Source organism: Melozone crissalis, unplaced genomic scaffold (assembly GCF_028551555.1).
Source record: "Melozone crissalis strain CALT ecotype California unplaced genomic scaffold, PUWL_Pcris_2 ptg000036l_1, whole genome shotgun sequence".
Lineage (NCBI taxonomy): Eukaryota > Metazoa > Chordata > Aves > Passeriformes > Passerellidae > Melozone > Melozone crissalis.
Window position 1 is genome coordinate 15,190,337 of NW_026535814.1, and position 11,868 is coordinate 15,202,204.

The 11,868-nt window shown below is 45.9% G+C and overlaps 1 protein-coding gene across 1 annotated transcript; it reads left to right on the forward strand.

The window, feature by feature from the left end:
* The first annotated feature begins 5,591 nt into the window (after positions 1–5,591).
* Positions 5,592–10,945, forward strand: PINLYP (phospholipase A2 inhibitor and LY6/PLAUR domain containing). The gene is made up of 5 exons (XM_054283532.1): positions 5,592–5,652; positions 6,682–6,798; positions 8,292–8,441; positions 8,570–8,710; positions 10,577–10,945. The coding sequence occupies exons 1-5, from the start codon at positions 5,604–5,606 to the stop codon at positions 10,804–10,806; spliced, it is 687 nt and encodes a 228-aa protein (XP_054139507.1). The 5' UTR covers positions 5,592–5,603; the 3' UTR covers positions 10,807–10,945.
* The last annotated feature ends 923 nt before the right edge of the window (positions 10,946–11,868 follow it).

An 11,868-nucleotide genomic window follows, 5' to 3' on the forward strand; every position in this document is an offset into this window, starting at 1 on the left:
ACAAAATTAGGCTTTTAAAAGAAATGTATAGGTTCCCATTGTTCTCACTAATTCCTTCACAAATTCCAGTGGGATGTAGGAGGCTGCCACTTGTCCATTGCCTTCTCAGGACCTGGGACCTTCATCATCACCTCCAGCTATATGGGAGACTTTTTGTGCATAAAGCAGGAACAAACAAAGCCATCTAAACACATTAAATCAAGTTGCCAGGGGTTTGGGGTCAGGCCACTTTTTCAAGGGACAAGAGCAGATCCAGGTTACTTGAGAGCCCACTTAGACATAATTCCTGAAATGCTGACTTTCCATTCAATTTTGAGATTCTGAACCAGTCCCATGAAAAAAAATTAAAATGTGTGGATATTAGTATTGTATTAAAAGAGTTCATCTTATGTATTCATAGGATTTTTGATACCAGACCATGCAGCATTAACTTTGGCTTGATGTACCAGTTAGAACTGGTAAACTGGTCTGCCTCAGCTGCCAGCCCGGAACTCTCTCAGTGAATGAACTCTGCTGCTGGTAAAGTTGCACACTGGAGAAGTTCACCAAAGAGGAGGTTGAAATATGAATGTCTAATAAGAGGTGTGAATATCTAATCAGGATGTACTTTCTACATCATCCACCAATGGATTAAACAGGTGCTGTTCTCTTGAATGCTCAAAGATGACATTGCTGATGACTCATGCTGGAACAGGGAGTTCATTGAACACACTAACGTGCGTGCAAGTTTATTTTCCTTCAGGATATTTGAAAACAGTTGGATTCCCTGGTGATTTTTCCAGCTGAAAAGGTTACTGCTGGTCAGGGTGCCAACAATTCATCAACGTTAATGGCATAAATGGCATAGTGTCAAAGGTAAAATAAAATGTCCCTTGCACTCCTTTAAATGTCTTGATCCCTTGAAAGAGGAAGCTTCATTATTTGATAGTGTTCAGCAATTTGATTCTGTGTATTTTCTCAGGAATGTTGCTGCAAAGGAGCAATAACATGTTAACTGCCATAATTTTTAGCCACAGAAGAAAGCATTTAGGAAGCAGTTTTATGTTATTACATACATATTATTTCTAGCCTTCATCTTCTCTTCCCTGGTTCACAAATTCTTTGCCAACAGGAGCTTTCACCTTGAAGGACTGACCTGACTGGCTGGAAAGTGAACCCTAAAGGGTATTTTTAAGAAAGGCGGATCCAGCACTGGCTGGAGGAGGGAAGGAGCCCCACTTTGGGGAGAGGTACAAGGAGAGGGCTCAGTGCAGCCACCTGGTACCTGGCACTGGCACCATGCCATGTAAGATCGTCATGGGAAAGTAATATGTGAAAATTGGCACTCTATTATAGGAATGCTGCTCTTCCAGATACACAGTAATTTCCTTCCTGACAAACTCTTGGTTTTACAGCTTATGTGGAGCCATGGGTGTGCCTCTGCTCCCTTGAACCCTCTGGGTGCCACCAGCCTTCCCTCCCCAGGTCCTGGTTCAAGCACTGACCCCACATCAGCAGTAGGTGGGGAAAGGCAATAAAAGCCCCTTCTTTCTGGCCTAGGGTTGTCTGGTGAAGCACTGGGGGGAGCACAGCTGAGGGGACACATGGGGAAGCTCCATATCAGGAGTGGCAATTAGATTTATACCGACCTACGCCCTGGCTGGTTCATTTATTTGTGCAATCGCAGCTGAGACAAATGACTGTCAAATTGACCTGGTCTAGTGGAAGGTGAGAGGGGGTTGGAACTAGATGGTCCTTAAGGCCCCTTTCAACACAAACCACTTTGTGATTATGTGAAAACTTCCTCAGCTATAATCAGCGAGCACATGGTGAGAGTCCTGCTTTGGGCCAGATGCAGTAACCCCTGCATGGAGTGGTTGGAGTTGCTGTGTTGTTTCCTTGCCTGGTTAAGCAGACAGTTTTTGCCAGTCTCTGTTCTGGAGAACTAGGAATCAGCTGAGAAAATGGGTTGATTTGAGTTTTCTTCTATAGCTTTCTATATGGGCTGGATGACTTCACCATTGAAATGTCATAACACGTTGTGGTTCTGTCTTCTTGCATCATGGTTAAGCAGAGGTAAGGGGACACCTTTGCTCTACTGCTCCCACAGAACCCATGCCTGGGCTTTTGGAACACTGCTCCTTTACTGGAGGTATTACTCAGGCATGTTCTTTCACTGGAGGTGTTAGAGCTGTTGGAATCACAGACAGTCAATGTTAGCACAGCTCAAATGTTAGCCCAGTGAGGCTGGGAACTTAGCACTGTCTTCTAAAGAGAAGAAGAAAAGGGGACACATTGTGGTTGTGTAGCCCCAAAAATGGCTATGGTGATGGTCCCTGCTGCCTTTTCCAGGATCTACGTCCTGGTCATGTGGGTAAGGGATGACACCTCTGCTGTGGCTGTCAGTACTGTGGGTGACCCTTTGGGGGCAGCTGAGCACCCCAGCCTTGTGTACAGGGCTTCATCCTGAGCACCAATGTCTCTGCCATTGCAGAAAGGGCTTTGCTGGCTCTGCGCTGCTGGGAGGCGAGCCCTTGTCACCGTGCTGCAGTGACTGTGAGGGACGAGGGCTGGCAGCCACTCTGTGATTGCCTGGGTCCGGGGCTCTGTTGGATTCACCCTTCACCCAGGCACATCCTCTCCTCCTGGTTCCTTCTCAAATGTTTCATCACAGGAAGAGGGTGCTCCTCTTGGCCCCAGCTGACCTCACCATCAGAGGGTTTATCCTTAGCTCTGACCTCACTTCTTCTTTTTTAAAGCCAACATTGTAAATCTCTCTTAGGAATCCTCCCTTTGAACACCAATTAGGACTGTGCAAGGCTTTCATTCAGTATCTCCTACAGGAACTGTTAACCCCAGTTCTTCTAACCTTTACTTTCTCTGTCACAATTTTGTCACTTTGATTTATTTTTCAGAGCTTTCTGACCTGGGTTCTTCAGCTGTGATGTAAATCTGATATATTATTTTCATGCTTTGAAGAGATACCTTTATGTCTGGGATCTTGGAATGAGAGAAAATGGCATTAGGTTGTGCCATGAGAGATTTATACTGGATATAAAGAAAATTTCTTCAAAGAAAGAGTGGTCAAGAACTGGAAGAGGCTGCCCAGGGAAGTTGTGGCATCACCACTCCTGGAGGTATTTAAAAGACATGTAGATACTTCATTTAGGAACATGGTTTATTGGTAGGGTTAGCGCTATTGGACTGATGGCTCGACTCAGTGTTCTCAAAGGTCTTTTCCAACCTAAATGGGTTTCATAAAATCAAGAATTCTTGATTTTATGAAACCCATTGGAATTTTCTGCTACAACTCTGCTGGACAAATTCACATATATTTTCATAGATGCTCTAGCATCTAGAGGGATGTCTTTCTTCTGCTGATCATAGAATGATCTTCCTTTTCATTTTGTCCCTTTTCATCTCCCCTTCCTACCAATGCTATTTTCAGGGTTGGATTTTTAGCTTTTCTTCTGTCACAGATTTCTCTGACCTCCCCAGCCTCTGTCTCACCTCCCTGAAGATGTGACTGCTGTGTTATCATCCTTCTCTCCTTCTGGAAACACGGACGCACTGCAGATGGCCGGCACTTCATGCACACCATGAAATTAAAATATAAGAACCAATTTTGAAGGAATCTTGAGAGAGAGCATCTAATCCATCTCTCAGCCCTGGAGCAGGATCCTATCAACTGATATAATCCCCTAATAAATACTGGTGTAGTCTGTTTTTCCAAGCCACCCAGGATGGAGGATCCACACCTTCCCAGGCAATCAGCTTCACTATTGCCACTGTTTGAAAATTCCCCCAATACCTAATGTGAACCCCCCGTGACAGTTTTTCCTATCCAGCCCTGTTTTTCTGTAGACCTGTATGATGACTGGGAGTATCCTGATCACCTTTGTTTTCACCTTCTCTAATAAGTGTTATTTTCCAGGTCTCTTATTGCTGCAGATGGTGCCTCCTCCTTGCTGTGCTTGGTTTCATCCCTAAAAAAGCACACAAAAAGGCTGCAGCTTCATACCCTCCCTCCCTCAGAGGTGGGAAACAGGTGAGCTCTGTATGATTCAGTGAGACTAGTGTGCTCATATTGCTCAGGGAAAGCCCCCAAGCACTTCACTAATCATCTTAAATGAAAGGGCATGAAATTAAAACCACCAGAGGCAGTCACATCTTCTCATCTTCCTATCTGTATCTGCAGTCCCATATTTAGTCAAATGGCAGAATCACCCTGGCCTAGGTATTCCTGCCTGCCTGGGGACATGATTTTATTCTTTGTGAGGTTTAAGACCAATAAGAAATTAATTTTAATCCTGAACAGGCTGCAGTCAGGACTTTGATTTGATTTTAACATATCTACTGCAGCATGAGACCATTTCTGAGCTGAAAAATAATTTCTGGGTGAAGATATAATTCTCCATGGTTTCCTTATGATATCAGCTTTTTGGACAATGGGAGACCAAGGCTCTTACCCAGTGTGATTCCCATTCTTACAGCACTGTGGGCTTAGCTAAGAATGTGGTCCCACTGGACTAAATATATTGGGAAATGTCAAAGGACAGCTGTTCTTTGAAGAGCTTATTCTCAAATGGGAAAGGAGCATGAGGGCACTTCACTTCTTCCCGTCTGTCAATGCAAAAAGTCCTGGAGGGTCTGTGTCCAATACGGTGCAGGACAAGAGGATATCTTCAGGGTAGGGTGTGGTTTCAGTGAGGCAGCACATCCTGGTAAAACCTGCCCATGGGGCAGGGAACCTCTGGGCCAGTGCCAAGTTGGTCACTGCCACTTCTCATTAGCCCATCATGAGATGCCAGGGCATGGAAAGCTGCTATAATCTTACCTAATCTGGGACCAGGCTGTCTTGTACCTGTAATTTCTCCATGCTGACTTGGTTTAATTTAAAGCCTGGAAGGACAATAGGAGACTTCCTTATCAACTGCCAAGTGTTTTATATCAAAACACAAACCCTGGAGTACTGGCTTTGCTGCTCTGACATATTCAGCCCCCAGAACCCTTGACTGAGCCTGCTCCAAGCTGTGCTTTGGAAGTGTCTTTGCAAACTGGAGCTGTACTCTAGCTTAGAGAGGAAGTTCACTGCTTTGGCACTGCTGCATTCACGCTGTACTGTGAGCATGAGAGCTCCTGACTCTATGATAGGAATGACAAAATGGGAAACCAACCACCAAAAACTCAACAGGGGAATTTCCTGGCTGCTCCTTGCTGTACTTTGTTTCTTTAGGCCCAACAGTGAGAGCACACCAGGGCTTTTCAAATGGTTTCCTCTCCATCATCCATATGGATGGTGGAGGCTGAACATTGTTCAAAGTCTTTACCAAAGACATACCTGGTATCACCAGCAAAGTCAATCTTACTCCACAGGATGCACACTCTAAACAGAGCAAAACCAAACAGCATCACTCATGTGAAGAAAAAGGCAAAACCTGTGCTTTAAAAGAAAAAGCAAACACTGGTGTTAGTGCCCAGCAGTATATATATATTGTTCAGAAAACTTCCCCAACATCTACTTCCCTAAAACACCCCTTTCCTCCCAGTTTATAAAGTCCTTGTGGCACACAGTGCTTTGTTGGGTGAGGCTTGTCAGCTGCCTGTGCTTACGTCCCATCAGCATGAGGGTATCCCTTGGACTCATCTTCCTCCTGGCTTTCCTGGACCCAGGTGAGTTTTTCACTGGGACCTGTGGGGTTGTGAGACATGAAAGAGGTCTGGGAATGGAGTGTGTGAGGCAATTGCTGCCATCTGAGCCACGAACCCTCCTCATCTTGGGGAATTTGCACTGCACAGGGGTGAGGGTGACTGGTCTTGGGGGATCTTTGGTCCCATGAGTCAATGTGCAGATGAGGGCGTTGGCATTAACAAAGTGAGTTCACAGTCTGATTTTGTGTGGTGCTCACTGGTGGTACAGTCAGGACAGGCACCAGAGTGACTCAGGTTGCCCTGAGGCAGCCAGACCTTTGGAAAGATGAATTGATCTCCAAGCTCATTTATTTTACTCATGTCCAGGGCTGTGTGACATTTTGGACATCATGTCATCTCAGCTGTCCTTCAGCTCTGCTCCAGAAAAGCACAGCTCTCTTGGAGGACTTGGGTCACAGCAGATGGCATGGCCACTGCAAGGTGCCTTAGTTGGCACCTGGGTTTAGGGAGGTGACACATGCCCTGGGCCTGTTCATCTACACACTGGACTCTGTGGGTGTGTGTCATGGAAGAGATCCTGTTTGCTCTCTGTTGAAATACATGCTGTTCCTTTCTAAGTGTTTCCTGAAGAGTATCTGATATTCTGGTCTGCTTAAAGTGTTCCAGCAGGTATCTGGTGAAGTGGTTTCCCCTAATGCCTACAAAGAATTAAACAAAGATAATGCTTACAGAGAAAGCCTGCAGTTTGTACAGAGCATGGCCAGCGCCTGCTGGCAGCTCTTGTTCCCCAGCCACTCAGGTGCCCTTATTCTCTACGAAGAGAGAATCTGGGGTCTGTGAATCCAGGAACACCTGACTGCCTGCCAGGATGAAGGGTTTGCAGGGCTGCTGTTGTCAGCAACTCTGGAAAAGACCAGCACAGATTGCACAATGAAACATGAGGGAAGAGAAATGTGAAAAGTGCTGATCAATGCTGAAATCAAACATCAGTGAAAGAGGAAGTGAGATCCCTTATGGCTGCTGCTCAGGAATGTGTCCTCCTCTCCCCAGGGACCTGCCTTCAGTGTGAGGTATGTCACAGTATGGGAAAAAGCTGCTCTGGCCCCATGAAAACCTGCACTGGTGGTGAAGACACTTGTGGAATTATTCTGCATGAAGTCCTAATAGGTGAGACATCCTCTAAGCCAGAGTGGCTTTCAGAGTGGGGCTGGCATAGGGACTTGCCTTTCTCTCCCTGGTTCTGTCACTGTACGGTCCATCCTTGGATAACCTGTTCCTTTTTCTTTTACGGACAGAAGACTCAGAGATCAGGATTGTCTGGGATAGGAAAAGCTCTTTATTCTTCTATTTTGAGAAGCAGTTTTCTAGTGGGAGGGTTTGGTTCTTAGTTGTGGAGGAAAGGACCAAAACCTCATAGTGGGGGGAGACACTGGCTTTTAATTCTGGTGAAGGTGAATAGTTGAGTCAGGAAGTTGGGAGACGCAACCTTGACTTACACTAAGGTGCTGACACCCAATACTGGGGATGCACTGGGGATGTGTGGAGAGAGAAGCTTGCCTGTCCTCAAGCTGGGATGGGGACACCATGCAATCCTGGAGTGACACCAGGACTGAGCTATCACCTTATCATAGTAATCATCATCATCATCATCATCATCATCAATCAGTTTAGGTTGGAAGAAACCTTGAAGATCATCTAGCTTCAAACCCCCTGCTCTGGGCAGGGAGACCCTCCAGTAGACCAGGTTGCTTAGAGCCCCATCCAACTTGGCCTTAAACACTGCCAGAGATGGGAGACACCCACAGCTCCCCCTGGCAACTTGTTCCAGTGTCTCACCACCCTCATTGTCTAGAATTTCTTCTTAATATCTAATCTTCTTTTAGTCTGATGCCATTCCCTCTAGCCCTATTAGTTCATGTCCTTGTCAAAAGCCCCTCTCCAGCTCTCTTGTAGCTCCTTTAGGCACTGGAAGTTGCTATGAGGTCACTAGAGGAGCCTGCCCTTCTCCAGGCTGAACAACCCCAGCTCTTCCAGCTTGTCCTCAGAGGAAGTGTTGTTAACCAGTAACCATGTCCCTGTAGCTGATATGTCAAAGCTGGTGCTGATTCCTAACACAGCTGGACACTGAGTAGTGTTAGAGGTATGGCCTCAGTCATTGCTCAGCCTCAGTGATGTGATTGTTGCCTTTTAGACTGGAGTCTGGCTCATATCCTATCAGCTTTGGTGCTGGCAGCTCCAGTGCCTGCCTTCTTCTGCTGCTGCACCTGCCTTTCATCCTCCAAGCACTTCAGCAGACTCAGTTTAACCATTCTCCTCCCCTTTACACCTTCTGGGCTTGGCTGATGGGTAGACGAGACTTGCTCCTGTCAGGATGCTTGTGGCTGGGATGGACTTGCCCATGTCAGGGTGCTTGTGGCTGGGACGGACTGTGCGCTCTGCAGATTTTACACAGGCTAAGCAAGCCTGTGCTATGGGTCAGAGGCACGTGTCACACCATCATCTCTGCAGTGTCCTGGCTCACTAGTGGTGCTTTTCAGGGGGCTTAGGGGTCCCTCTTAGGCCCTGGGACAGCTGCCTAGAAGTTGGTACATGAACTAACGGGAAGGGAAGTGAGTTACTTTGTGTTGAACAACTTGGCATTGCCTTCTGCTTCATGACAGGGGGGATGGCCATCTCTTCATCCATCAAGTCCTGCCTGCCATCCCACGTCTGCAACCTTGGTCCTGTCACTGTGAACTATGGGAAGGTGAAAGCAAAGAGCCACTTGGTTTGCTGCACGGGTGATGACTGTCGGACCACCTCTGTGTCATGTAAACTCTTAATTTTCCTTGCAGCCCTTCCCCTCTCTGTCTGATCCACCCCATGGTGAGGCCATCACCTGTGTTATTCCTCTCATTCCCTCACTGAAAGCAGCTACAGCCCATGTCTTTCATTCCAGTGCCACCAGATAACGATGTGCCCAATGGATACCAGTGTCCTGCCTGCTACAGTGTGGACTCCTTTCAGTGTGGCAATGAAGTTGTAAACTGCACTGGATCTGAAGACCGATGTGTTGACCTTGCTGGGTTAATGAATGCAGGTAGCTGCCTATCATTTGGGGCTGTTTTTCATCTTCTTGGTAAAGTGGGTGAAATTAGTCTAAGATAAAGCTCTACTGAGATAAGAATGGGCTAAAGGTGTGAAATAAAAGAAAAAAAAGGGAAGATATAAGGAACTTAAAGCTGAAAACTGAAAACTTTAGGCTGATCAAAGGGCAGGTGTCATTTTCCCTTCCTTCTTCCCAGTCAGGCATGGATAATTTCTGGAATTCCTTATAACATGGCATAACTGAGATCTAGAGTGGAACTGGCTTCTTGGGGCAATCTGGTACATGGGTGTGCAACAAACCTGACCAAGCCCCTAAACCTGCTGGCCTTAGCTAGGATGTATGAGGGTGAGCCTGGATCTGAGCCAGTTGCAAGCTCCGTGGAGGATCAAATGGAGCTTTGCAGAAACATTGTTTTTCCCATGGGGTAACACCAGTCATGTGGGACAAGACACAGTTGCAGTGGTACTTTTGCATGAGGAAAGCCAGGGACAGGTCCCCTGCCTTGAAGTCCAGCCTTTGAACAGCTCCATCAAAAATCTTTTTCCCACCTTAGGTCCTGTAATTAGAGAGAGGAAAGTAAACAGCAATTTTTCTGGTCACTCTCCTTTCAATCCCTGCTGCAGGTAAAAGACTTCCACCTGTCATGGCACACCTGTGCTCCTGTAGGCAGGAAAAAACCCATGGAAATAAAGGGCAGCAACCAGCTATAGGAGCAGACTGAAAAACAATTATCTTGTATATGGTTGTGGATGAAGTTCCTTTGACTTGATAATATTGCTTGGTGATGATGTGGTGCCTGAAGGTCCTTCCTATAGACTTTATTAATGTGCTGTCCAAACCCTAAATTAGATCATGTTTCACAGAGACAACATGAAGGAAAATAAGAATTTTCATAGTCAAAGCAATGAAAATAGAGTGGCAAAATTAATTCAGTGTATGACTGAAATAAAAAATCTTCCCAACTTGTCTTAACTTGATTGATCAGCCACTGTGAATGGGGAAGGCCTGTGCAGTGTGATAAACTGTGCAGAGAAAGCAGCAGTGTAGGGGAGCACAGGAAGGTGAGGAGCTAATGGAGTGCCTTTATTTGTATTTGAGATAAAATTGTCCAACAAAGCATTCCAGACCTCTATAATCTGCACAGCAGAGACACATGAACAACACTAGCAAAAGCAAGCAGCAGGAGCAAGAATATCTGCATGGGGAGTTAGGTACTCAGCACCTGCTTAGGTCTCCTCTTGTAAATGCTCCAGTGGTGGCAAAGGACATGTTCAGGTTTCAGTGGGCCTGTCAGTAGGTTTCTCTCTTGGTTTGGCTAAAATCCTATAAAGACTTGGAGAAATAATTCCTCTTAATAAATGGCTCAGGCTGTCTTGTCACTGAGACTTCTCAACTCCATATCAAATCTGACTGAGAGAAAGTTATCCAGTTTGAATGTCATGAGAGGGTCAGAGAGAGAAGGAGACAATGAATACCTGGTGTACTGCTACACAGCCCTTTAGGAAGCCAAAGTTTGGGCAGGAGAATCTTTAAACATGAGAAAGAGAACTACTTAAGACATTTTCACTTTTTAAATTTGAATGCTTAGAATTTTTAAAAGTCATCTTTATTTAGCAGAAAGAAAGAAGACAAACCTTAAATTACTTGTATTTCGAGTAAACCAAGATGGCCTTGCTGTTTCCTCAGCTTTGTTCAGGGGATGGGAACAGATAGTGCTGGTGGGTTTGGAACCAACTGGATGTAATGAATGGGCAGTTCTTAGGTTGGAAATGGGCACTCCACTGGCCAGGGTGGGATTAATGATGGGAATTGGATCCCCTGATACATGCCATGCATTTCTTCTATTTCCCTACACAGGCGGACTGTCTCTGAAAGCTGCCATGAAGGGTTGCACCACCCTTTCTGAATGCACCATGGTAGGAGATGGCAAAAACAGCCTGGGGATGATGGACATAAAGCTGAAACGGTTCCAGTGCAGACCAGCTTCTGCTATGTACAGCGTGGTGTACAGTACTGGGGGTGCCCCTCCACACACGATCTTCCTTCCTGTCCTATCAGGATTCATCCTGGAGAAGGCACTTTTCTGACTCTCACTGGTGCTGGGTTAAGCAAAACCCACAGCAAACCCCAGCAGTGGTTTGCAACTTAGACCTTTTTGCTGTAGCTTCTTCTGCATGGGGATTTTATTTTCAGATTAGCTCTTCTTTTATATTTTCACAGAATAAAGACAGCACTTACACTTCCTTTGTTTCCTTGTTGATTTAATCTCATTTAAACCTTCATCAGTTCAATTGTGGTTGGTTTTGTGTTGCATTTTCTCACTGCTTTGTCCATACTGAGACCATATGAGACTGTGTGAAGTCTTCAAACCCTTCACAGGAATTGGGTGCTCTCAAGCCAGCCCTAGGGTCTACATCCACTATCTCAGTATAAGTGGCAACTTACAAAAAACACTTTTCCAGGCTCTAAAAAGGACTGGACATGAGTTCCTGAGAGGTTCATTCCAAGTAGAAATGTCACTTGCCCCTTTTTCCAACCCTTGTATGTTGTTGGTCCAAGCAGGAGGAGTTCCTCAGCCCAAAGGGCTGTTCCTGGCCCTGGGCCACAAACAGTATTTGCTTCAGAGTACAAGACACTGCAGTAAGCAACCTGCACCTGGCAAGAAGTTGCTTTACCAGACACTCACCCATTTAGTCTTAAGTTTCATGATTATCTGGAATAAATGCTTATGTTGGGAGCTTTTAATTTGGGTAGCTTTCCATGGTGACAGACTGCTGGGAGTCCAACTAATGAGAAACTTCAGCTCCCTTCTTATTTCCTCTCTGTTGGCTGAACTACACCTACAGCTTGTGTAGCCTTCCCACTTCTACATTTGCCACCCCCTGGCTATTCTGCCCCAGCCACCCCTTGCCTCATGGGCATCCTTGGGTTGGTGTCACACAAAAGCACTGAGGAAAAACCTCATCAGGCAGCATTGCTATACCTGGGACTTAGTGCTGGCTGTGGGCTAAAGGATGGAGGGGTGAGAGCTCTGAGAGATGCTGAGGTATACAGAGGAGAGGTGTTAGCAAAATTCAACATCTCCCTGTGTGTCTGCTCCCAGAGGAATGGCCCAGTTTGGAGCAGACTACAGGACTATTAAGCAAAGT

Coding starts and splice junctions, on each gene's coding strand:
- PINLYP (XM_054283532.1), top strand. CDS start 5,604: ATGAGGGTATCCCTTGGACTCATCTTCCTCCTGGCTTTCCTGGACCCA. Junction 6,799..8,291: donor TCTGCATGAAGTCCTAATAG/GTGAGACATCCT, acceptor GCTTCATGACAG/GGGGGATGGCCATCTCTTCA. Junction 8,442..8,569: donor TCGGACCACCTCTGTGTCAT/GTAAACTCTTAA, acceptor CTTTCATTCCAG/TGCCACCAGATAACGATGTG.